The 25,641-nt window shown below is 34.3% G+C and overlaps 4 protein-coding genes, 1 long non-coding RNA gene and 2 other non-coding genes across 7 annotated transcripts; 3 read left to right on the forward strand and 4 right to left on the reverse strand.

Moving 5' to 3' along the window:
• Window positions 1-606: 606 nt before the first annotated feature.
• Window positions 607-11,866, reverse strand: LOC107026192 (protein VACUOLELESS1). The gene is made up of 15 exons (XM_015227071.2): window positions 11,084-11,866; window positions 10,484-10,774; window positions 10,023-10,162; window positions 7,749-7,854; window positions 7,566-7,658; window positions 6,121-6,210; window positions 5,933-6,046; window positions 5,587-5,694; window positions 5,399-5,472; window positions 5,261-5,315; window positions 4,537-4,718; window positions 3,326-3,455; window positions 3,071-3,173; window positions 2,253-2,350; window positions 607-1,415 (listed from the first exon to the last, which is right to left on the reverse strand). The coding sequence occupies exons 1-15, from the start codon at window positions 11,864-11,866 to the stop codon at window positions 1,251-1,253; spliced, it is 2,532 nt and encodes an 843-aa protein (XP_015082557.1). The 3' UTR covers window positions 607-1,250.
• Window positions 11,867-15,769: 3,903 nt separating this feature from the next.
• On the reverse strand, window positions 15,770-17,291 carry LOC114078054. The gene is made up of 2 exons (XR_003579506.1): window positions 17,167-17,291; window positions 15,770-16,188 (listed from the first exon to the last, which is right to left on the reverse strand). It is a non-coding gene; the product is annotated as an uncharacterized LOC114078054 (long non-coding RNA).
• Window positions 16,167-17,824, forward strand: LOC107023968 (cytochrome b561 domain-containing protein At4g18260-like). Its single transcript, XM_015224825.1, has 4 exons — window positions 16,167-16,363; window positions 16,473-16,634; window positions 17,089-17,237; window positions 17,324-17,824. Exons 1-4 carry the CDS (start codon window positions 16,241-16,243, stop codon window positions 17,625-17,627), a joined length of 738 nt encoding a protein of 245 aa, XP_015080311.1. The 5' UTR covers window positions 16,167-16,240; the 3' UTR covers window positions 17,628-17,824.
• Window positions 17,825-17,999: 175 nt separating this feature from the next.
• On the reverse strand, window positions 18,000-20,147 carry LOC107023969. The gene is made up of 3 exons (XM_015224826.2): window positions 19,930-20,147; window positions 19,152-19,223; window positions 18,000-18,403 (listed from the first exon to the last, which is right to left on the reverse strand). The coding sequence occupies exons 1-3, from the start codon at window positions 20,081-20,083 to the stop codon at window positions 18,108-18,110; spliced, it is 522 nt and encodes a 173-aa protein (XP_015080312.1). The 5' UTR covers window positions 20,084-20,147; the 3' UTR covers window positions 18,000-18,107.
• Window positions 20,148-21,432: 1,285 nt separating this feature from the next.
• LOC107024404 (GDSL esterase/lipase At4g10955-like) lies at window positions 21,433-23,501 on the forward strand. Its single transcript, XM_015225385.2, has 2 exons — window positions 21,433-21,721; window positions 22,252-23,501. Exons 1-2 carry the CDS (start codon window positions 21,573-21,575, stop codon window positions 23,240-23,242), a joined length of 1,140 nt encoding a protein of 379 aa, XP_015080871.1. The 5' UTR covers window positions 21,433-21,572; the 3' UTR covers window positions 23,243-23,501.
• A 330-nt stretch (window positions 23,502-23,831) lies between these two features.
• Window positions 23,832-23,904, reverse strand: TRNAR-ACG. The gene has a single exon. It is a non-coding gene; the product is annotated as a tRNA-Arg (tRNA).
• Window positions 23,905-24,392: 488 nt separating this feature from the next.
• Window positions 24,393-24,465, forward strand: TRNAR-ACG. The gene has a single exon. It is a non-coding gene; the product is annotated as a tRNA-Arg (tRNA).
• The last annotated feature ends 1,176 nt before the right edge of the window (window positions 24,466-25,641 follow it).

The raw sequence follows: 25,641 nt of genomic DNA on the forward strand, positions 1-25,641 counted from the left end.
CGTCATTTGTTAATATGTTTCTTCCGTATCAATTCCCTTTTTTAAGTGGCGGCAAAATAATACATCAGTCAACTGTTTTCTTGTTAGTCATATAGAGAATTGACAACCTCTGACTTCTTGCACACGTAAAAACTTAATCAACTAAAAAGGTTAGACTTTAATTAGTTCTGTTGAATGGAGAAAAATAATATATCTACCAATGTGGTACACCCTCAATTTTAATGAATCCACATTTTCTAGAGTAGTAGTTTGTCCATATTTTTTATGCACCCTAGATTCAAATTAAGATTTTCAGATGATTGTAGTAGGGTATATCTAATACATAATTTAAATGTGAAAAATTGTCTTCTATAAAAAGAAAATGTTGAATGAATTGATCATAAATATGAGATTTGATAATTGATTAAGATAACCAGTTGGATAATCAGCACTGGTATTTGATTCCTATGACATAAACATTACTACTAACCATCAAACAGTACTTTCACCACATATAATTCAAACTGCTTCACATATGCAATCCAACCTAATATGCAAACTTGAAAAAGAACTCTTATAAAGCTGGGACTGTGAACTATATTTACGTAAAATGAGGAGTCAAAAACACAAATAAAAACACAGCAATTAGATACTCATCAAATCATTCAGTACAGATACACAAGCACAATATGAATTGTCCACTCAGTATCAAACTATCACTCACTTGACACTAGCTTTAAATAGCAAGTTGTCATAAAATCTCTCTATTTACTAGATCCCGAGTAATGATTCTCCGAACCAGCAAAGTATTCCGTAACGTACAGAGGATAAAAACAATCCAAATGAGCAATAATACCAGCAGGTAGAGTCAAGTTTATTTTGGAACAGTTGCCGTGTGGATAGTCACATAAAAATGGAAACTATAAACCATGGAAAGGTTCGAGCTCAGATGAATTCTATTACCAATTCAGGGAGAAACATCAGCACATGCTTTCATATATCATTTCCAGCCAAGCTATTTACAGGCTGTAGAAAAACACAAAAGGAATCTTTGCCGGATTCAAACATTTCCACAATCTCAAATGCCACGGATACATAGAAAATAAACAGGTAAGGAGGGAGGATATGCAGCGGACGGTTTCCAAGGGCTTCTTTTATCGTGCTGTGGAACAGCATTACTCCAACAGCACCAATCCTCAATCATTGTTAATTCAGAAGATACGTAACAACAGGCTTCAGACAAAAGGGAAGGAGCAAGGAGATGGCTGACTTCAAGAAACGCTTGGGAAGGATAACCGATCTCGCAGTGTGTCAAAAATTGATGAAGCGGCTGCATTTTGAGAAAAAGTCTGCTTCAGCCTTCCAAGTAATTCATTATCTTTAGCCTGAGTAGCAGCATCAGCAGCCTCCTTGGCCATTCCAATTCGAGCGTAAGCCTGTTAATGATTCACAGATCTCATAAGTATGACACATCATCTTAGTTGACACAGCAATGCACCTTTACTGTTGACTATCTAATCCTACGGCTATTGACACTTCAGAATCAGTTTACTCTTCCTCTCTTCCTTTAGGGTGGAAAATGAATGCACTTATAATACGACAGACTAAAGTCAACCAGACTGTGATCCAGAATATTACATTAAAAAGTGAATGCAGATATCTTAAGATATGCATCCTTCTGATATCCAGTCTATCCTGCTTATTGAAATAAACAGACGAAAGTACCTTCCCCTTATCTTCAACCAGGAACTCTGTTGTTTCGAACTTTAAAACTAAGTCCATATACAAAGAAGAGAAAACTACTCCCTCTACTACTCTATGCTTAAATACCAAGCTTGGTTCACAATTAAGTCAGGATTTGAACTAGTGACATAATACTGCCAGAAGACTGAACCAACAAAGGTACAGTATAGATTTGTATGTCTTTCTGGATTTCTGTACAAAGCAATAAAGCTTTTCTTTCATTTATTGCTACAAAACGGAAATGCACAATCATTTTAGACTAATGCAAAGCATTTTCGAGGCATAAGGATAATGCTTTTTCTAGCCAGAAAAGATACAAGTATCCAATCTTTTCACAAGCATAGGTGAAAAGAAAAGGAGTAACTACTTTTTCTATAGTAAATTCATTTGTTAGCAAAATCATCTCAGTAGGGATAGTGACCACATGTGGATAAAGTTCAAAACTCAAACTTAAACTATGCAGGACTACATGCCATGTCAAACATGTCTGCGACTAAATGTGGAAATATCATAACATATACAACACTAACCTCTGCTCTTTCACGAGGATCAGTCAGCTTTGGTATGTACTTTAGTGCTTCACCTTTCTCATTTGCATCAACACATGCTTCGACAAATGGGCGGTAACCTAGAAGAAAAAAACAGGAGAAAAAGGGATGACTATAAGATAATCCATTAGCCTTCATTAGCATATAGTATATGGTCAAAAAGGGACTTGCTTGGAATGTCTATGAACAAGTCCAAGGTGCTCCTTTCAGTGGCAGTCACAAGAAGCAGAAATACATTTCACATTGTACTTGTTCACAAAAAAGAGAGGATAAAGCTAGATCACCATGGCTACAGCAAAATCTAGTTTTGACCAAAAAACATAATAAAGCATATCACGCCATTCAAGAGGAAGTGTAGCTCAAACTAACTAAAATGTCACTCTAAGTGAAGGCTACTTCAGAAATTTAACTTTTTCAACCTCAAGATCTGATCAAATTCAGCAGGGGTTAAAAGAAGCAAAAAAATTTTAGATATTCAAACGGGCAGCATTACATACAGCAGTTAATAGAAAACCTCTATTACATACCCCTAATATGTATCACATACAACATTTTCTAATTAAAGTTCTAACTGTTCAATCTAATTTCCTGCTCCTTGGAATGCAAAACCAAAGTAAACCTACTTGAATTAAACTTAACATTAATATCCTAAAAACAATCCATCATAACAATCAAGAGAAAGTCAATGAATATCCAGATTATATAACGAACATCACAGGGCAAATGCATCTATAGATATTCTGTTGAAATAATAGGGGAAGTCAATGATTTCCTCCTGTTAAGCTACTGAGGGGACTTACCAATTGGTGGCCTTTTTTCCTTTGAAAACTTTTCCAAGGCATCCCAATCCCTAATTGTTGCCAGAGCAAAAACTTTAAGCCAATACCATCGCTTTTCAGATACCTGAATCATCCAAGATAATTAAAATTAAGGGCACTATAAATTGGATAAATCAAGTTGAACCCTCATATACCTAAAAGAGGATGCAGAAATCGCTAATAAGACGGAGAAATAGAAGTACGTCATCACTGTGAGCCAAAAGAGATGGTACAGACCTTAAATTCTGTTTTGACTCTATTGGCACCACGATGGTTACCCAGCACAATGCATGTACGAATTGTATCACTTATACTTGAATCCATAAAGATGGCCTGTTTTGTATTCACCTCAATCTCATGTTGTATCCTATATCAATATATGAATGATACGACATTTAAATAGAAGTAAAGCAGAAGAATGTTAACTAAAAATGTAAAAAGAGAAAGAGACAGGAGAGAGAGAGAGAGAGAGAGAGATAGATGCATTCTCAGTTAACATTTTTGTGCTAGTAATCTGTTAGATTTCTATGCACTTCCAAAAGATAATTACAAGAAGAAAATTCATAAATGTCAGGAACTATGAAAAAAAGGGAAAAAGAAGTCAAATAAACTAGAAAGGTTGCAGAAGGATGAGACTATTCTGGAAGTTTGTCAATATAATTGTCAAAGAACATTGTTGCAATAAAATTATCATGGCGCATAAATTATCATCTGTTTCTTGCTGAGTAGTACTTGATGAAACTCAGAACTTAATTGACATGGTTATTCTATAACAGTTGGGGTACTATCCTTGCCTGCTAAAACTTGGGAAGAAAATGAAAGGCTTTACTGGGGACTCTCCCTTAGTGAGACTTGGGAGATTTAAATCATCTCCTGATCCATTGTGAAGTCTCCTCTAAACTCTAAACTCTGGTATTTATGTAAAATTCCAGAAAAACCATTCTAGCACCTTGACATAAAATAGACTTAAGTTCTACAAATATATGCAGAAAAACTTATCCCTCACAAAGAAATTAAGGAAAGTCGAAATAAAAATTGGGAAGTCATAATACACCTCATATGATCTAAGAGAAGTAGGGATAAATTGAACCACAGAGATGAGACACACATATAGTGGATAATGTTAAAGTTAAGATTGTTTGACTTGTAGCAGCAACTATTCTGAAACTCTCATCTAATTTAGCTTCATATTTTTTTACTGCAGCTAGCACATTGGACTTATATGATAAAAGGCTTTTCTTACCGGTTAGAAATGTTATCAGGTGCCTAAAACTAAGCCTAATGCACACTCAGCATCACTCAGAAGAAGCAATTGAATAGACCATCAACTCAAGACAACAAGCAGGAACAAAAAAAAGAGAAGCAAGAGCAAGCAAAAGAAATAATGAAACAGCTCCACTGAATCATCAACTCAATGACTTGATAACTAATACTGAAGGAAATGGCACCTTAACAATTTTGCATGCTCTTCAGCAGCTTTTGATTCAAAAAAATTTTCCTTTGTTTCTACTAATAGATGCTGGGCCTTCTCAATGAGTTTTACTCTTGGACCATGAAGTGGAGATCCTTTGCTAGCCATGGGATTCTTAGACAATTCCCATGACTCTTTCCATAACAGAAAAGCTACATCCTACAACATTGAAACTTTGTCAGATAGCGAAAGTTGAATGAAGGAAAAGTAGAGAGAATCGCCATGAACTGTATAAATACTAGCTTTTTTTAGCAGCAAAATTTACATGTCTTGACAATTTAAGCTAAAAAAAGATACAGCAGACAGGATTATAGAGCAATAACACGGGATTCCAGAAGTAGGCAAATTGAAAAATTGTTAAAAGAGTTCCTACATAAAAATTATTAGTAAATAGCTCCTACAATATTCTTTTACCAAATTCCATCTACTAAGAAATATAAATGTAAGGATATGAGCAACAATATCCAAATTAAAAATTGATAATAGTTCCTAGAACATATTATTTTTTATGGAGAACCTGGAAACTAATTCCTTCGTATACAAAGAACCTCCACTAGAACAACAAAATGGTCACAGAAACAGATATCCAATATCACTAGGATGAGATTCAATATTGCATACAGTTCTAAATTTCTAAAAATCAGGAGCAAGATAGTCAGAAGAAAGGTGGAAAAATAAGTTGTAGTTCCACACAAACCAACCTGAAGTTGCCCCGTAGATAGAAAAAAGTCCTTCAAAAATTCATGCTTGTAATGCCTTGAGTTTGGGAAGAAGGAAAAGTGTTCAGAAGGTTAAACAAACTGCTCTTGAAGTTATGAACAATTTAAAAGTTCTCATACCGTGCATAATTAACAAACAAATCACGAGCTAGAGGTCTGGCCTGTATTGTCCCAAAGAAATCCAAAGCTGGTCTCTGGGGGAAAAAAAGCATGTGGTTATTAATAACTGAACCAACTAGTAGTTTAGAAAGGAAAAAAAAGGACTTGGGTTACAAGAAAATCTACTCCAGACCGGTATTTATATGTACCTTTTGCCAGATGTGGAACAGGACAAGATAAACTAAATCAGTATCACCACTTTCAGTTGACTTCATTAGAGCAGTATCCTCTTCTCCAATGCTTAGCAAGAGAGGAACCTAGAGGAATAACATAGTTAGTGCACCACAAGCTAATGAAAGCTAACCATGTCGTACATTTTGGTCAAAGAAATCCAATCAACAGATTAAAGCCAGCCAAGAACAAAGAAGTTCCCTTAGATGAGAACATCTATCATTAAGAGATAAGAAGTTCTAGGCTCCATCAGGAAACATGAAAGAGTTCCAAAAAAAGGATATTAATAGAAAGACAAAAGGCATTTAAAAGAATTAACAAAACCTGCTTAGATGAACGTGGTTCATGTTCAACAAGCATGGCAGCCAACTTCCGACGGCCATTCTTATCCGCATGAGCAGCAACTGCAGCATAAGATATTCCCTTGCATATCTTCAGCTGACATACCAAAAATTTACATGAGACTTTGCACTACAATAATTAATGTTGGACAGCTTGTTCCAAACACAAACCTTATCAAGTAACATCTCTAGAAGAGTGGCATCAGGGATTGCCGCCGATGCGGTTATCTTTGTAGATGTCCAGTGCATGACAACAACCTCCTATACACATGCAAAATCAACATTATAAGCTACCATTTTTTGATAAGGAAATCAAGATAAGCTAACATGTAAGAATTTGATGTAGTCTTGTACTTGTATGAGTTTGTATTCTGGACCCTTTTCTTGACTCATTGTCAACTGAACCCTTTAAGAATGAAAAGTGATTGTTGAATGTCTTTGTGAAATTATATAAAATGTGCTATGTGAAATTTTGTACAAATATTTTGATCTATTGAGATATTTTAATGGTGATTTCTTGGCATTAATGAAGCAAAGAAATTTACGGTGGTTCAAATAGTATATCTAAATGTTTGTAAAAAGAACACGAATTAATAGTTTCGAATGTTGAAAACATTAAGAAAAATCGACTTATGATTTTTAAGAACTTGAAGAGTATGGTCACGACTATAGAAAATGATTGTCATGAAGAAGAAAAAAATAAGGAGAATTAAAGTTGATGTTAACGGTGGTTGTGGGATGAGGAGGTGAAGGAAAGGTTAGAGAAATAACTATCTTACGTTATTTTTGTAAATAGAAAATTTATTATGTCTTTTATTCAATAACATTTTTGGTAAATAATTTAAAAATGGTTATACAATAATTATGGCATGACATTATTATATGTCATTTATGTAAGAGAGAGTGAAGTACACACATGGTTGAAGGGGTTTCAAAAGTTCATTTTTATTGAGTTTAAGGGTCCAGTTGACAAAAGTCAAGTAGAAGGGTTCAGAATACAAACTCATTCAAGTACAAGGGTCCATCAAATCATTTCGCCACACAAAAATACAAGTTCAGGGTAATGCCTCATAAAATCCAATATATTTCAGAGAAGATAGTAGATACACACATAAGAAACAATGTTGTTGAGAATATCATTAACTAATACAAAGTGTGTTCTCTCTGATAGCTTAAGCTTTTAGATGAGATGGTCACGCACTTCAAAATGGTACCAAAGCATGTACAGGAGATCAAATCTCACCACCACCCATATTAAAAGAATCTCCACGTGGCCATGAAAAAGAATCAGGCCCGCACGTGAAAGGGCATGCTAAGAATATCATTAACTAGTAAAAAGTGTGCTCTCTAATAGCTTAAGCTTTTAGACGAGAGCACACTTTTTATTAGTTAATGATATTCTCAACAAATGTAAAAACAGATTGACATCTTATATGGTCTCCGGAAAACAACCAACATATCATATAAACTGACATGTTATGAATATGAGCAACTAGGGTCTAAACTCCATTACAGATTATAAAAGTAGTAATAAGGTGCAGACACATCTTCTTAATTGGACCACATCTAAAAGAAAGAAGCTTGATAGAGATATGAACTTCTGCAAAAAAGCATACCTGATTCATACTAAGATATTCTGATATTTGTAGTGCAAGAAGGTGGCGATGAGCATTAATAAGACGAGCAATCAGAACAGCAGGTGTAAGCAACTGCCAGGAGGAATGTCAGAAAAAGATCCATACAAAGAAATCAGAGAATTTAGTGCACAACGCCACTTAAAACAAGGAAGTATGCAGTACCTTATACTGTTGAATACTGAGAGGAATGCCAATATCTGGGTGACGTACAGCATTTAATACTCGTAAAGTTTTACTCATCTCTTGAATGCGGTCCCGTTGAAAATGGCTGCCAAAGCCAACTGGATATCATTAACAAGAGAAGAAATCAGAATAGAATGATCTCTAGATAAGATCAACTTTCCAACAGCTTCATAAGTTAGGAGAAGGTCTATAGAAAAACAAATAAAGGCCCATTGTTCCATTAGTTTCATCCATTTCAACGTACTGCATATTCAGCATTCAAGTTGCAAATAAAGCAAAGTTCTGGCCACTTCCTCATGATAAGGAATCCCATGAGAACTGACCTTTGGTTTAGTGATTGGTCCTAAAGTACGCAAGCGCATAATTGACACTCCAAAAATACTCCACTTCCCCTCCGTCCCTTGTGGCCTTGACCCTTCATCTCTTGTACTCAAAGCAAGAAAAAGATGGAAATCCCAAAAAAGAAAAAAAAAAGGACAAGCGAACAGATCCTTTTCTTATTTGCATCCTCCCCACACTTTGGATCAAATTTTAGTCCTTAAGCTTCATTGATGACTTTGGACTGACGGCGTCAAACACTGACCTCATGATGGCATCGTCGATCTAGCATGTACCGAAATGAGAAACTTGTTGATTGTACAACAATACCACACCTCACATATGGAACACAATCCCCTCAAAGCCATCGCATTCACTGCTCCACAGTATAGATTACTGGTATTTGTGGTTCCCCCTTATCTAGAACCAGTGTTGTGAAAGGCGATCGCCTCGTTGCTAATGGCGAGAGGCGAGGCAACGCTTCATCGCCTATTTGCTTTGTGGCGAGGCGATCTTCAAAAGGCAACACCATGGCAACAATGGCGACAAAAGCAAGAAAGGCATCGCCTTCTCTGTTTTATTTTTAAAAAGGCGACCAATTTAGGATTTTAAAGTTCAAATTTAATTTTAAGGTTTTCTTTCCAAATTTGCACAGTTGCACTCTTAGACTGCAACTACGATTCCAATCAGTCAACCAGACTAGACTTTTCTCTGGCGGGTCGCCTTGCTTTGTTTATTTCTTTAGAGGTATTTCTTCTTTTCTTCTTTATATTTCTTCTTCCTCTGTTTATTTTTCCTTCTTCTTCAGAGTTACTTCTACCTCTCTTTTTCTCACTGTTTTGACTTTTGCTCTACTTTTTCTCATTCAAGTTCTAGACTTTTAGTATGTACTATCTATTTTCAGTTTTTTAATTGAAATATTTTTTAATATGTTATTGCTATTGAGATTTTGATTATTTATATGTGCAACTAAATATTGATTATTCATATGTGTAACTAAATATTTTAATTTTTTTGGTATTAATTGGTGCCACACTTCAAAAAGGCGAGTGCCTCGCCACGTCTTGTCGCCTTTTACTGTCCAAAACGCTGTATAGAACTAGCATTAATAAGGAAATGGTCCTAGGTTTTACTTCTCTCCGAATTCAGTGAATCGTATTGTGTTACCAAAAGAAGGTTGAACAACATATATTCATAATATAGCAAACGCTCAGTTCACACAGTTCTACTATTCGGTGAACAAAGTGGTTCCAATGAACCGGACCGGGAGAGAGAATTATTATTTCAAGGCTGCCAGTGGGCTGGACCCAAGCTCAGTTTGAAGGAAGCCTCTCTTTAACTGCCAAATATTCATTAGTCTTCAAGAGATACCATCAACATCTAGCCCAGATGCATATGTTTTTTTGAAGGAACAGTCAGTAAATAAATCAAAGTAGTTTATGTAGACACTTTTCATTACTAGTATCTCTCTGCTGTAGCTTACAGGAAAAGCAACATTACCAGGTTAATACAATTTGAGAAGTTCCCATCATCGCTTGTTTATAAAACTACTCCATCACCAATTAGCTTGTTTAACAAACAGAAAGAAAGTAGATCGCCATAGCAAGAAATGCCTTATCCTTTGATACCTCTTATAAGCGAGGAATTATGAGTGCAGTGACATTAACTGAATGATGCGTCACAGAAAGCACTGCCTCCTCAAAAGGAATTTAGACAGGGAAAAAAAACTAATATCTACATAATCCAGGAGACAGATCTTTTTTCCCTCCTCTGATCATAAGAAACTAGCATTAGATAGCTATTGTCAACATATACAGCATCAGAGTTTGATTAGGAACCCAAGAGGCAAAAGGTAAGATGGAATTTCTCTTTTTCTCAGGAAGCAATAAAATAGAAAAATTTTAGAATATCATCTCTACAAGCCAATAGACCAACCTGCAAAAAGCTTGGCCGTAGCTTGCTGCTCTTAAAAGCGTCCGCTGCTGTGAGACGTCAAATTCATGACCTGCTGCATCAATACATGCTTCAACCGCCTCGGGCAGCGAAGACCGTATCAGTCTCAGATTCTCATCAGCCTGATAAGTGATTAGTAGATTAGAATTCACCTAAAAGTGAACTTCAAACAGTTTTTATCTGCTACGTATATCCAAGCACGAAGTTGAAACGATGGTGTTCCTAGAAGAAACGACTAAAAGGAAGAACCTCAAGGAGCTGATTAAAAAGAAAAGAGGAAACAAGTTGGATACAGAAGTAGATATAGATTTGTTAGAAGATGTAAATATATGCACATATGGACAAGTCTAACTATGCTCATTCAACTGCAATATTTGAAGATCGAAATAGGCAAGTTGGTCCTTTGTCACTTCATAGAGTAAATACCAAAAGATATAGCCTACCTTGGCACTCCGCCTGTCAAAATGATCTAAGGCATCATAAAGCAAAGCTGCAGGTAGTGTGCTACCAATCTGAAATATGGAGACAGTTGAATCTGGAACTCGATGAAGAAATTCCATACTCATATTGGAGAGTATTCTAACGCCATCACATTCAGGGATAAGGAGAACTGGTTCATCATAAAAGTAGCGTACAGGGTCTCCATAAGGACCCACCATTAGAAGCATATCATCCCAGTAAAGTAGTACACTGTCCATTCCACACCAAGCTAGCTGCTCAGGGGGTAAGGCTGACTAGGAACACAAAAGCAATAACATGGTGAGGAAAGATTCACTGTCTTATAGAAAGATTTCGAATGATGAAACTAAAGAAGGTGTCGTACATATGTGATATTAATCGAGCTAAAAGGCCAGAAAACATTTGTTACATTAACAAGAAACAAAAATGCAACTGCAGCATATTATCTGAAAAACTGTATAAGCAACAATATGGTAGGACTTCATAAAAATCACTCTGGTTAGCACTTACAAAATACAGAGCAAGAAGAATTTACTTAGAATAATGTTAAACAGTAAGTTAGAGTATTGGAATGAAAAAACCACCTCACAAGGATACTCGAAAATGACACTGGAGAAGTCCGTGGACATAACAAGAAGCCTTCCATCATGTGTAAAAGATGCCAAAAGCTTCCCATTCCGGGAAACCACCATTTTCTGTAGAGGCCCAATTCCAAGTCCAACCTCCTGAACGCCATCCTCTTCCACCAACAGCACATGATCAGCAACCCCCATCAGTACCTCCACATTGCCAGACATAGTATACTGCGGTTCAATCACAGCCATACATAAAGGAAAATCCTCCAAACCAGTATCCGCCAATTTGACAGGTTTTGGATTATTGAAATCAGGTATACAATAAACCTGAAACGCCTCATTGATACAAACAACACCATTCCCCCAGAAAACACACTCAACTACACTATGAGTAAAACAGTCCGCACCTAACGTAAGCTGAGAATTCGGTTCAATAGGCTCGGCATGTATGTTATAACGATAAACAGTACCATCCTGAGTAATACAAACTAGAATTTGATCATCAGTCCATGACATACCGATAAGTCGACCGCCAGGATTCTTCCAGACTGTTTCAGAGATCTGAACACCAGCGGAATTGAAAATTCTAAGCTTACGAAGGGCAGATTCAGCGTAAAGCTGGACGATCTTAGCATCGTCACGTATGACAGCGATTGGACCACCGAAAGGAGCGCAGGCGACTTTGTTGCGCGTGAGGTCGACGTGCTTCCATTGCATCTGGTAAATTTCAGGTTTCCGGTAGTAGCGATTGTAAAGGAGCTGCCATTCTGCGGCCACAGTGACTGCCGCCATCGGAGGATTTGTAGGTTGAGTTTAATTTCCGATCAAAGATATCAATGGATCCGAAATTGAAAAAATGGAGTAAAGTACCATTGGATCAATGCGACTTATGTCGGGTCGGGGCAGCTCCGTTTTATGGTCCTTTTTTTATTTGGGTCAACTGCCCCAATGTATTTTTTATTATGTCGTTTTTTGAATTTCTTATTATTCCTTTATGTATTTTAAATTCTTTTGGGTGGATGTGTCCTACGAATAGTTAGAGAGAGAAAGACTAAAATAGGTTATTGAGGTTGTGATAGGATGTTAAGATTTTTAACACTTTTAATTGGACGTGAGTGTTATAGTGTATAAATTTGGATTTAGTCGAGTTTCAAATGCAAGTTTTATTATCTGAGTTATGGTGGAGAGTTGATCAGATTTATCTATCATTAATTAAAAGTTAAAATTGCTCAAATAAATGAGTCGTGCAATGCGTGAATCCAATTTAGGTTTTATGAGCCCTACAACGGATTTGAAGTTTGTGGGAGCAAAGCTTAAAATGTTCTTTTTTCTGTCATTAGACCAACATCACACACTATTAATAAATTTTTAGGTCGTAATTTTTATATATTTACTAAATTATTCAATACAACTATAGAATTTGAGCAAAATAGATAATTCTCATAAACTCCTAAAAATCTGCCCCAGTATATCTAAACACCAGATGGAAAATTAAAAAAAAAATGAAAATCTTTGGCGTGCGTGGTGGGTGAGGGGGAATTAAGTAGGGAAATTGCATTGACTTGGTGTAATGAAAATCCGCCCCATGGATTTTATTTTATTAACCACATAATAATGAAAATTGTATTAACTTAATATAAACATCAGATGCGGGTAAGATTTATTCTAGGTATAAGAACATGTATTTTGTGCTATTTGAGGAAAAAATATATATATAATTGCAGTTAAGTAATTGTGTTTGGATATGTTTTATATATATTAGAAAATATTAAACTTTGTGAAGAAAAAAATTGTTTACTTGAAAAATGATTAGGAACTTGAAAAACACTTTTTGCCAAATTCCATCTACAAATCTATATCTAAACGCCTACTAATTAACTTATGCACATAATTAATTGATGCTCAATCCTTCATATATTATTATATTTTTTGTTATTTTGAAATATTAAATAGGTGAACCAATAATATAACAAATTTCAGTCTAGAACTAAGAATATTACAAGTCTGAACAAGGACTAATGGTGAATGTATCCTAAATTTTTGGAAGACCAAACATTAGGAATTGGTTAATAACCATTAAAATACAGTCACAAATTTAACCTAAAACTCAGCAAGAGACTAACTATAATCTCTTACTACTATAAAAGGCTTTGTTTATATCAGAAAATGCCTTTTCTCGCATAAAATTAGAGTTTATTTAGTGTTTGAACATTTATTCGAGTCAATTTATTCTGACGTTTTTTTGAGGGTTGCTTTGGGCAACGCCCAAATCAACCCACCAATAAAATACAAATTGCTTGACTCGTTTAAGTTTGAATAAACTGGACGTGTTACATGTTTTTGCATCAATTTTGTCGTCATGTCCTTTGTTATTCAAGGTAATTCACTTTTTGGCTATTTGATACTAAAAATCGTCATTTCAGTCTTAATTTTTTTAAGCATTAAATAAATTGCGTAACAAAAATAAAAATGATATGAAAATTTAAGTCCAAAAAATTTGAACTCCTCAAGTTTAGTTAGAATTTGCTAGGGTGTTTAAAGCTCATTAGAATTAAGGAAAGATAATATTGGGGATCCCTTTTCTTTATTCTTTTTAAGTTTGCAGTATATCATATCTAGTTAATATCCCTTATTTTTAGTAATTTTTTGATTTTTTAAATTTAGTTTCATTTATATTATATAATATTAAGCAATATTTAATCCTCCTTACGTATTTAAAGATGATTGATATAATACAACAATAGTGGTAGCTTTAGCAAAATCCTTCAACCTCTTTAAAAGCAAATGTTATTTTAACCTATGGTTTATCAAGTAGACTTATTTTTCTCCATTATGTACTTAAATTATTGTTCATAATCAAAGGCGCTATCAACTTTGGGAATCACTTTTTCCCATTAATTAGCCTAAGGTTATCTTGCAATTCATTATAATCAAAGTTGCTTTCTTCCTTCCCAAGGTAATTTGCTTTACCTAATTGTTAATTCAACACATCTAAAGTTACTTTGATTTCTTAATTACTTTCATTTTTCATTTTCATACCGTTCGATTAATTCTATTGTTAATACTATGTCGATCAAAACATCTTTTGTCATGGTCCACTTTTAACTTCATTGATTACTGAATCACACATTTTAATACTTTTTAATTAATGAATTTTTGTTTTAGCTTAATGACTACCTTAGCTTTTGATTGCTATTTATTTTTGAAGTCATCATCATATCATATATATATATATACTAAGGTGGACTTTTGTGCTTGGATTACATGTGACATATTAACAACTTTGGGTGAATTAGCATCATTGGCTCCCATGTGCCAATTCCTTCTCTATAGGGACCTCTTAGTGATCACATTCATATTTTATCATTGTTATCACTTTACTATAAACTACCCTGTTAGTTACACGGATTCTTTAGCGAGAATTTTCAGTAAGATGAATCAAATATATTTAAAAATACACGAAAAAGTTAGAGGAATTCATTATATATAATTTTCTGACAAAGGCGAGTCGAATGAATCCTGTTGCGCCTTTGCTATAGACTAGCTAGTTCTACAAAAAGATTTAGCAAATAAAGAATTGTTGTCTGTGGTCCAAGGCTTAAAATACATACAAGTGAAATGAAGCACGTAAGTAGGCCAAAAAATGTCATGATGAGATACAAAAATTGATTGCAAGTATATGATAATGGAGGGTCCATTAAAGATAAAAAGCTATTTTGCAATCACATTTGCAAAATCTACTGCATAAAGTTGCATGTCATGGTCCACATGTCTTCTACTGTTATTTATTTAAATTCTCACACGATGTGTAATTGTCTTTTTCAATCAAAGTGTCTACTAATTGCAAGATAAATAACATTACGTATAATAATTCTAATGCATTGTTGAATTAGCAAGTTCATATATTGCCGAACTTGACCTTAGATAGGAGGTCATGGAGGATAAAGTAGAGGGGTTGATCAGAGGCGAACTCAGAATTTGAAGACTTCGTGTGCATCAATATTACCTTACGTCAAATATAAGTTCTAAAATAAACTTCAAAACTAAAACAATGAAAATAGGGGTCTAACTGGATTCAAACCCTGGTCTCACGGGTAGTTTCTTTGGCTTGTACAATTAGCACAACAACACTCTTGCGCTTCTCGTGGGTGTACTATTAATTATATCATAATTACTGTAGGGTGGGTCCGCTTCTGATTGAGAGTTGTCTCACTATTATTCCATCCTACTAGTCATAATATTACTCACGTTTTCTTGTTATTCCGATTTGCTGCTTTTTAATGAATCTTGCACTTCAATTATCATATTATTTTATTATAGCGACTATTTCTTTTTTAGTATGCTTTGTCATGCCTTTTTTAAACATTTTGTCTTGACTTCTTCACTTACATTATTTTCATTTTTCGAATTGCTTTATAATGTTTTTACTTGAGTTGAGGGTCTATCGATATCAATCTTTCTACCTACCAAGGCAGGGATAAAGTCTGCATACACATAATGTAATCTCTTTATACTCCATTTGTGAAATTATGTTGCGTATCTTATTGTTGTATTTGCCAACTTAACATAATATGTTAACTGTCTGATAGTTTAATGAGTTGAAATTCTGTTCCTATGAAAAAGCAACCACCCACAACATAGACAAGAAATACTTATCAATACTAGTGACCATGCTTCTTCTCAGTAGTGGGTAAGTAAAGACTAAACTTATACATATATATTGTCAAATATACTTGATATTTTTTTTGAAAAAAAATTCCCACTCTGACTTTGTTGTGCTCTGTCATACCACATTCTCACCATTAAAAAGAAAAAAAGCCTGTCATAAGGTCCCTACTAGGTTGAAATCACAGCTTATTTCCCACTATAAAAATATATACACAATACTATAGTTTATATATGCCAAACATTGTTAATTTGTCTAAAGTTAGCATTTCACTTTGGCTTTTTTGCAGAATCGATGATGATTAAGGCTTCTTAGAAAGGAAATATTTGTTTTGCGTTGTTCAATTGGTCATTGCAGTTAAATAGAAAAATATAATGTACCTGAAGAGCTTAACAAGTTAAGTTCAAGAAGTCTTTGCTGGTGTTGTCTCTCTTTTCCAGCTCTGTTCCTTCAAAACAGAGTTTTTAAGCATTAGCAATATAGGAGTGAGTAGTAGCAACATGATACAGAAGGTGATTCTTCATGTGGCGATTTTCATTGTTGCTCTTCTGCCATTAGTTACAGCAACTCAGACGCACACGAAAAAGATTATTCACGAATGCAGTGACCACAAAGTCCTTGAGGTTATTCACATTTGCATCTCATACTAGTACATAAACGTAAACGAGTACTTGTGATCTAGTCATTTATATGTTTAAGGCAGCGACTGATTTTTTCTATATCAATTTTCAGCCAAGTCCAAAGTTGTTATTTCAAATTGTTCTACATGGAATTCTCCTCTGGACTTCCATGGGTTTCTTGATGCCTATCGCGATTCTTGTAATAAGAATGTCGAATAAGGAGCAAAATGGAAGAAGGCTAAAGATGATTGTGTATACTCATGCTTTTTTACAGGTAAATAAAATCACTTTTTCATTGTTTCATCACTCACTGTTTGCGCCAAACCAATGAATACAAGACGCCTCTAATGATATGGAAAGAGAATAAGAGTTATCATGATTACAAATTTGCTAAATAATTAAACTAGCTAGCCCACAATTAATTATTAGGTAATTTTAAGTTAAAGTTCATTTATCCATCACTGATGAATGCTTAGTGATAAAGGAAATGTAGGAGTTGTAAAGTCTGTTATTTGAGTACTACAACTAACTCTATCTTTATTAAGAAATGAGTTCAATTAAAGTTAATTATGAATGTTAGGTATAACCGTTTAATTTTATCATGACATACTTTTGGTACATTACATTTACATCATTATGTAGTGCATAACACGACGATAATACCATAAAAGATATACTCGCTGACAAAAGAGAGCGAGACTGAAAATTTGTATTTGGTTATTTTTCAGATACTATCTGTTCTCCTTGTAGCAGTAGCAACAATTATGTCAGTAATAAACTTTGAGAATTTTTTCGACAATACTCACCAGAGACTTGGCTTAGCTCTATATGTTGCCATATGGCTGCCATTCATCGCTGGGATTTTTCGACCTGACAGGTAAAAGATACATAAATATCACAATGGAAGAAGTTAATGTTGTTCACTCAATTGAATAGAAGCTTTTGCTGTTTCTATATATACAGGGGAAGCAAAAATAGGGGTGTATGGTATGCATTTCACTGGCTTATTGGAGTCACAGTTACTTTACTGGGAATCGTAAACGTATATTTAGGTTTACAAGCATATAACACGAAAACAATGAAAAACACAAGTGTTTGGAACTGGCTTTTCAGTATTGAGGTTGGTGTTATCGCGTTCATCTATCTGTTCCAAGAAAAATGGCAATATATAAAGCAATCAGGAGGGATTTTAAGCAATGAATCAGTACGACCAACGGATCAAGAAGCATCTCCAACTCAGAAAAAAGAAATATCACCCATGGCATAATCAGAGTCATGTTAAGACTTCAGACAAACAAATAATTTTGCCTTTAGCTAACATAAATTTTCTTCTTTTTTTACAGCTAACATTAGATTCTTTCCAATTTTATTACAATTTCACAAAACAGATATTTAAGAGTTTTGTGTAGTACTATCAGTGTAGAGCATCATACACAGTCAATTAAACGAAAGATATTGTGTCCACCTCTCCTCATTCACAATCACGACAGGTTCAATCAATGAGTAAACCATATCCAACACCATCGCGACATATGCAGCTTGTCATTCTATCTTTTCCCTGTTCACCGAGAATGGAAATGGAAAACTCAAGCAAGAGAAACGTGATCTCAGTGGATCAACTTTTTCCTAAGAACACCAGTTAATCTAGAACTCGAAATGATCATTGATCTCGATAGTTACAAGGACATTTGACAAACTTGTAAAGTTTCACTATATTAGTAATAGAAACAGTGTATATTTATACAAGTCAAGGAAATAACTGCACGTAACCTGTCGCTATTGCAATTCCTAAAATGACAAGGGGTGGAAGGATGACAAATGCTCCAATTGTAGCAAAGAAAGTTGAGTCATTCCTCCGAGATACTTCATTCAGGTAGGCTTGTCTTTTGATGTTTCTCTTTTGTGAAGTAGTTAAGAACTTGGCGCTAAACTTCTTCAGATTCTTACCCAAAGGAATGCTGAAATCATCATCTCGACTTCCAACCAAGTTAGCAAGCTGATCACGAATTGTAGGTTTACCAGAGCTACTATCACTTTCATAACCTGGTCAATGATCAAGTGAATGACAGTCAGAAAGAACTATAGGATAGTTCAGCTCTCACTAATGAAAGCCGAAAGAAGCAAAGATGGCAAGTTTACTTGAAATCTTGCTGTAAATCTTTTTAACAAAGCGAACAGTAGGGATAATGAATGGATATGGAATATGATGCCATGCTAAAGCAACATGTTTACAGATTCTACATGAAGCTGCTTCACACAAGATAACCTGCAGTAAAGAACACTGCGGATAGTGCAACAGATGCTCTATGTATACGGAGGAACTTGAATCCCCAAATCACTTGCTGCTACATAGTAAATATTTTTGGGAAGTATAGAGCATGTTCGTTAACACATTGGGAGTACAATCGTTAACGCAAAGGTTAGGTCTAGAGAGTATAAAGCCACCTCAGAATGGCCTGGAGCGCAATTCCTACTAACTATATATTTTGTGCAGTTTCAAAGGAAAGGAACCCCAAATGTTTTCGAGATCATAGTCTAGATGTTTTTACTCAAAATCTAGATGTACACAAATGTTAAAATTCAGTATAAGTTGACTTCCATAGATGATGAAAACTCTTTTTGTGGACTTCATAGATTTCCTATAATGCTAGGAAAGAGCTCAAAGGGGAGAAGAGAACACATACCATTTGCTATAGATATATATATACTTTGTTAGAGCAGTTTAATGATAGTCTCGTATTAGTTATCAGGAAAAAAGAAAAGAATCAAAAGGGGAGAAGAGAACATATACCATTTACTGCTGAGCTGCTGGAAGTGAGCTGTTCCAAGAGATCTAGCTGCGTTCGAGCAGAAGATAATGACCCTAAAGCAAAGTAACTTCAATGATCAAGCAAAAACATGTAGTCCATATCATCATACATCAAACGGGACTAAGATATGGACATCATTCGATTATACTACAAAATTCATATTAATGAGTGAGACACATCTTAACTAAACTAAGGACTTATTACCCCTGAACTCATTTTATATATAATATTGTACATCTTTTGGCTTACGTGGCACACCCCGTGACTCCACTGGGTTGAGGCGCGTGGGAGATATTTGGATGCCACGTAAACCAAAAAGGTGTACAAAATTACAAAAAGAATGAGTTCAGGGATAATAGGACCTTAGTTTGGTTAATGTGCGTCTCTGAAATTTGGGTCATAGTCTGGGAGATACTTCTGCCTTTTCCCATTCATATTATATCAGGCAGAGGTACACTAATGTTGATTCCACTATCAGAGAGGCTAACTCATAGATCCATCCATCTTCTAAATATTGACAGAACTTAGTACACCATTTACTAAATTTTACTCTCAATGTCCCAAAACAAGTGTTGTTTTTACCCATTCGAGAGTCATGTTTGTCTAATTTTCAAAGCTAAATTGGATTAAATCACCTCAAATATAATTTTAAATTAAAATTTAAACATTCAAAAACTGCGAAAACAAACCTATCCTCACAAAATTCACTTACACTATAATTTCATAAATTAAAAATGATGAAAATAAAGTTAATCATACCAGAATAAGTGGAAAGTTCTTCCTCCTTAGTGACTCTTCCATCCCCTTGTTCAGAAAGAGCAGCTCTTCTTAAGGAAGAATAATAAAATTTGTGTGTACAAGGAATGAGAAAGCTTTTTGGTTGCAGAAAAACAGAGCTCAAATTCAAAGCCATGTGTAGTGTAAGGCCATTAGGTATGTATGTATGAGGCTACAAATTATGCAACTTCTATTACTCCTATAAAAATTATTTACACCTCAACTTAAACAGGTGGCTGAAAATTCCTCCACCACAAAATTTTAATTTTCTTATAATGTCCCTGTCCTACTAATATAATTTTCAGATTTATTTCCTTTTTATTTAATTCCCACCATCCCATTATTAATTAATTAAAAAATAGAAAGAGATAACTCTAATTAAAAAATAGTATACAATTAATTGATAAATTAAGCATTTGAAACGCGCTATAAAATAAATAAAAACATTATTGATCATTCAGATCAAATAGAAAAAAAATAATTAAGTGATTTTTTGATCCCTCAATTTCTTTCTTCTAATCTAAATCATCTATTATAAGATTAAAATAAAATGATAAATTGAGGTAAGAAGCATAATAATTCATCATGCTTAGAAAGTGATAAATTTTAATTTTTTTTATGTAGAAGACACACAAAATACACCTATCAATTTGGGGATACGTAATATCAAAGGATTATAAAATGGGACGACATATACATAAATTACAAATATGAAAATTGTCTCAAGAAATTAATTGCCACATTAATTATTTGGGGAATTGAATTCAACCTTAACTAAGAATAGTACATAAACAAATGATTCATATATAATAATACAAATTAGTTGGAAATAAGATTTTGTTATTTTAAATGTTTTGACCATAAATTTTTCATACTAGAAACTTTATTAGTCTACGATACATTTTATGATATATATTCAATTTAGAATTCAATATTTTTTTATACGAAATATAGATTTATGTGTGGTAAAATAATGTTTTGTGCATGTCTCATAGTCCAAAAGCTATCTCGATGGAACAAAAATGGTTCAAGTAATTTCATTAACTACATCATTATCTAAGAACGCTCATCTTATTAACCATTGATGTGGAGATCTTTTTTTCATTCTTCAACATTCCACCTCATTCCCAAAAACAAACGTCTAATATTTAGACAAATTTAATTTAGAATACAATATTTAACGAAATAAAATTTACTATAATATTATATAATAGATAGATATTTTAGTTGACTCGCCTGCCGACTATATGAGAGACCCAAAAATGTCAAAAATAACCTCCATAACAAGTAAAGTTTTGTTGCGTGCATCTGCATAAAGTTAAAGGGGCTTTTTTGCCATTTTATTCAGTTACGCGTTGTTGAGAAATGTAACGAAATCCAGAGAGGAAAAAATATGACCGTTAGAAACAGCATTTTCAAAAAGTTGAACATTTATTCGATCCTACATTATTATAAATCTAATCAACTTGATTTCACCATTAATTTCTTTGAATCCGATACCCAGAAAAAGGCAAAAGCACTCACCAGTCACCACCCCACTCGTATCTCCGTCTTTTTCCTCTGCTGGATCACACATATAGATGTTCAGGTGATAAATTTTCGAAGACATATAAGTTTTTGATCAAATGGACAAAATTAGTGCGGAGGAGATGAAAAATGAAGGAGAAGCAACAGCGAAGGAGAGCGGCATTGAGTCTCATCCTTATGCATTTCATGTTTCTGGACCTCGAAATGTTTCTTCCCCAAATTGGAAAGATCTTATTAATTCCAGCTGGTTAGTGTCTTCAACTCATAATCTTTTTTTGTTTTTCGCCTTTTTGATGAACTCTGAGTACAAAAATAAGTTGCCTATTCTAGAATCCTCAACATATAACTTCAAAATTCTGGATCCGCCTTGCTAATGTGGGTTATAAATTCGAAACTGTGGAAAGCTTTGTTTGATTTATCGTTTTGTTTTCCAGCTTTGATTTGGTTATATTGTTAATTCGAATAGATTGTGGTTTTTGAATTATGGTTCCTTTGCTTTTTTTGTTGGATATGTGAGGCATGATTCATCTGATTGGAATGTCTTATTGAGTTGATTTTGGTGTTTGTATAAAGGAATTTTCATAGAGTATATGAGGTGAAATTATGGCGATTAATTCGTTAGTGTAGTGTGTACTAGAGCTAATATTACTCTTGTTAAACTGAATCTCTACACAAGTCCACTTGCTGCTAGTAAGATTTAGATCGTTAATTATGTGGAAAGAATATTTAGATGATTTAATTTGCGAGCTAACAGCAATGAGTAATTGATTTGGACAGGAGGAAAGATGCTAACTATAAAAGAACAGTAATGGCCTGTTTTATCCAAGCTGTTTACCTTCTTGAGCTTGACAGACAAGATAACAGGACAGAACAAAATGCACTTGCTCCGAAATGGTGGATACCTTTCAGGTACAAGTTAGTCGAGACTCTAAAAGATGAACGAGATGGATCTATATTTGGTGCAATATTGGAGTGGGACCGATCTGCAGCTTTGGCTGATTTTGTACTGATTAGACCGAGTGGTGCACCTAGAGCTGTTTTAGCCTTAAGGGGAACAATTCTGAAAAGCCAAACGATGAGAAGAGATATTGAGGATGATCTCCGCTTCCTAGCTTGGGAGAGTTTGAAAGGATCTGTGAGATTTAGAGGAGTTTTAAAGGCACTAAAAGCAATCGCGGACAAGTATGGGAGTAATAATGTTTGTATTGCTGGTCACTCCCTTGGAGCTGGCTTTGCTCTTCAAGTTGGGAAAGCGTTAGCCAAAGAAGGAATATACGTAGAGGCACATTTGTTCAATCCGCCCTCAGTTTCACTTGCTATGAGTTTCAGAAATATCGGAGAAAAAGCTGGCTTTGCTTGGAAAAGAATCAAGGCAATGCTTCCTTCAAAGGCGGATTCTCAGATCAGCTGTGAGGAACGCGGTGCAACATCTTTTCCAGTAGGCCTAAATCAGTGGGTACCTCACTTGTATATTAACAACAGTGATTACATATGCTGCTCTTATACTTATGCAGACGGAGCACAAAACGACCAAACTGCAGCTAACAAGGAGAATGCAAAACCGACAACAAACTGCAGCCAAGCTGCAGCAAAACTTTTCCTGTCATCGAAGGGCAATCAGAAGTTTCTTGAGGCGCATGGATTGGAGCAATGGTGGTCCGATAACTTGGAACTACAAATGGCTATTAGTAACAGTAAGCTCATTAGCCAGCAGTTGAAATCCTTGTATACTATGCCAGCTGCTCAACTAACACCAGTCAAGCGATAACAGATTATAAAAAAAAAGTGGCTTTCGCAGCCCCTTTGCTTAATAACTCATTTTAAATGCAAATAGTTGTTCCTATGTCACCATTTTTTGGTGTACATTTATGTTCATATAATTTTCTTTTCCCTATTGGATTGAAAACAATGTGTAGCTATGGGGATGCTCTCAAAGTGGAGACAAATAATCTCAAATGTGAAACACATATTTGCTTTATTTGTACTGATGAATTGTCAAACATAACATACCCTTCTCTTTTATGTGAGATTATTGAAAGGGAGAAGTGCTTTAAGGGTGTTGTGTGATTTAAAAAATGCATATTAGATTAAAACATTAAGTTCTACTAGTTGTAATGTTAAAGTTCAACCTATCCATAAGTGGAGTATTACTGAGATGAGGATGCTAAGATGGATGTGCGGTACACATTGAAAATACACAAATCAATCTTTGCGGAACTATGGTGAGTTGTGAATATGTTAAAACAAAACAAGGTAGATCTAAAATTACATAGAAAAAAGTCGTCTCAAAAGTGTTACAATTTATTAAAAACAATACTTTAACTAAAGATTAGAACAAAATGGAAGAAAAAAAGAAACGACTCTGCTGGGGATCGAACCCAGAATCTCTGGTTTCGTAGACCAGCGCCTTATCCATTGGGCCACAAAGTCTTTGATGTTACCGTATTATGTCAATTATTATTTAGTGATCCACGAACTTACCCGTTTCGACCAATGACAAAAGGCGATTCTACCGAAATGATGACTTATGTAATGATCTTTTACACATTTTCGATTTTCCTATTCCGTCATCTGGCTTGTACTACACTTTTTATGTAGTATTAAAATCGAATAACTCTATAACATTTGAGGCTTAAGTATTTTTTATTTTATAAAAAAAAAAGGCTCAACAATTATTAGTCGAAACATAGAAATATATGTTACATTGTATTCATAATATGCGAAAGTATAAATTTAATATTATAGAGTTATTCGATTTTAATACTACACAAAAAGCGTAGTACAATCCAGATGACAGAATAGGAAAATCTAAAATATGTAAAAGATCATTACATAAGTAGAATCGCCTTTTGTAATGGTGAAAATGGGTAAGTTCATGCGTAATAAATAAATAATTAACATAACTCAGTAACATCAAAGACTTTGTGGCCCAATGGATAAGGCGCTGGTCTACGAAACCAGAGATTCTGGGTTCGATCCCCAGCAGAGTCGTTTTTTTTTTTTTGGACAACAACATCATATGACAATAATATACTCCCTATTAGATTACATTAATTCGATATTATAAACAAAAAATTTAGATATTCAAAAACTATATCAAAAGTACTATAAATTGCAATTTTTTGCATATCAATATAATGAAAAAATACATCTCAAAATGTTAATCAAAATTCTTATGGTTTGACTCTAAAAATAGAAACCATAACAAACAATAGTGGACAGAGGGAGTACCACACTATTTCTTTAAAGAACTTGCTATGGAAACTACACAGATAATATCGAGATCTATTAACATAAATAACGTAACATTATACACAATCATTTACAATAACTAGATATAAACAACAATCTAGATCAATGACGGAGCTAGGTATTCAAAATATTTTTAAAAAGGAACACAAAAAAAAAAAAAAAACTCAAGAAATTCAACATGATGTACTGTACATATACATACCAGAGATTATTAATATTAACGTTGGATAATACCATATATACCCTTAGCTCCGCCACTGTTCTAGATGATCATGCACACAACACAAGACTTATTATAGCTAAGTCTCAAAAAGAGTTGATAAATCATAATCATCGATAGAAACTTGTTCATATTGATCATGATCATAATTATAACTAGTATATGAATCCATCTCCAATAACCATGACTCAATATTCCTATAATAATAATATGGATCCATTAATATTTCTTGGCTTCCAATCGAATAATTATTATCCAACAAACTGAAACATGGTTCGTGTATCGTCGTATTAATAATATTAATAGACGATGGTATACTTCCTTCTGATGAATCTATCGATAATTCTTGGCTATATTCTTGAACGATTTTCAACCGTTGATCATCATCAGGTGGTGGTGGTGGGGGTGATGAGGACGATCCAATATTATTATTGCCAGTAAGTTGTTGAACAAGATTCTTGAAATTTGAAGAAGGTGTAATATAAACTTTAGGTTTCAACAATTTAATCAACTTGTTGAATTGTTTCTTCTGTGATTTTGAGGCTTTTTTTCCCATATTTTTTTTTCTTGCTTAGAACTATACAAGAAAGTCTTTAGGTTTCAACGTAATTTTTTTTTCTTAGCTCCTATCGATGGGATATCCTAAAGAGAGCTAGCTGGAGGTGTATATATATATGTATATATATATATATATA

The sequence above is a fragment of the Solanum pennellii genome, chromosome 7, assembly GCF_001406875.1.
Source record: "Solanum pennellii chromosome 7, SPENNV200".
Taxonomy (NCBI): Eukaryota; Viridiplantae; Streptophyta; class Magnoliopsida; order Solanales; family Solanaceae; genus Solanum; species Solanum pennellii.

Coding starts and splice junctions, on each gene's coding strand:
- LOC107023969 (XM_015224826.2), bottom strand. CDS start 20,083: ATGGCTTTGAATTTGAGCTCTGTTTTTCTGCAACCAAAAAGCTTTCTC. Junction 19,224..19,929: donor AGAACTTTCCACTTATTCTG/GTATGATTAACT, acceptor ACTTTGCTTTAG/GGTCATTATCTTCTGCTCGA. Junction 18,404..19,151: donor CAGCAGCTCAGCAGTAAATG/GTATATGTTCTC, acceptor ATCATTGACCAG/GTTATGAAAGTGATAGTAGC.
- LOC107023968 (XM_015224825.1), top strand. CDS start 16,241: ATGATACAGAAGGTGATTCTTCATGTGGCGATTTTCATTGTTGCTCTT. Junction 16,635..17,088: donor ATACTCATGCTTTTTTACAG/GTAAATAAAATC, acceptor GTTATTTTTCAG/ATACTATCTGTTCTCCTTGT. Junction 17,238..17,323: donor GGGATTTTTCGACCTGACAG/GTAAAAGATACA, acceptor CTATATATACAG/GGGAAGCAAAAATAGGGGTG.
- LOC107026192 (XM_015227071.2), bottom strand. CDS start 11,866: ATGGCGGCAGTCACTGTGGCCGCAGAATGGCAGCTCCTTTACAATCGC. Junction 10,775..11,083: donor TTTTCGAGTATCCTTGTGAG/GTGGTTTTTTCA, acceptor TTGTGTTCCTAG/TCAGCCTTACCCCCTGAGCA. Junction 2,351..3,070: donor GGAAAAAAGGCCACCAATTG/GTAAGTCCCCTC, acceptor TTTTTCTTCTAG/GTTACCGCCCATTTGTCGAA.
- LOC107024404 (XM_015225385.2), top strand. CDS start 21,573: ATGGACAAAATTAGTGCGGAGGAGATGAAAAATGAAGGAGAAGCAACA. Junction 21,722..22,251: donor GATCTTATTAATTCCAGCTG/GTTAGTGTCTTC, acceptor TGATTTGGACAG/GAGGAAAGATGCTAACTATA.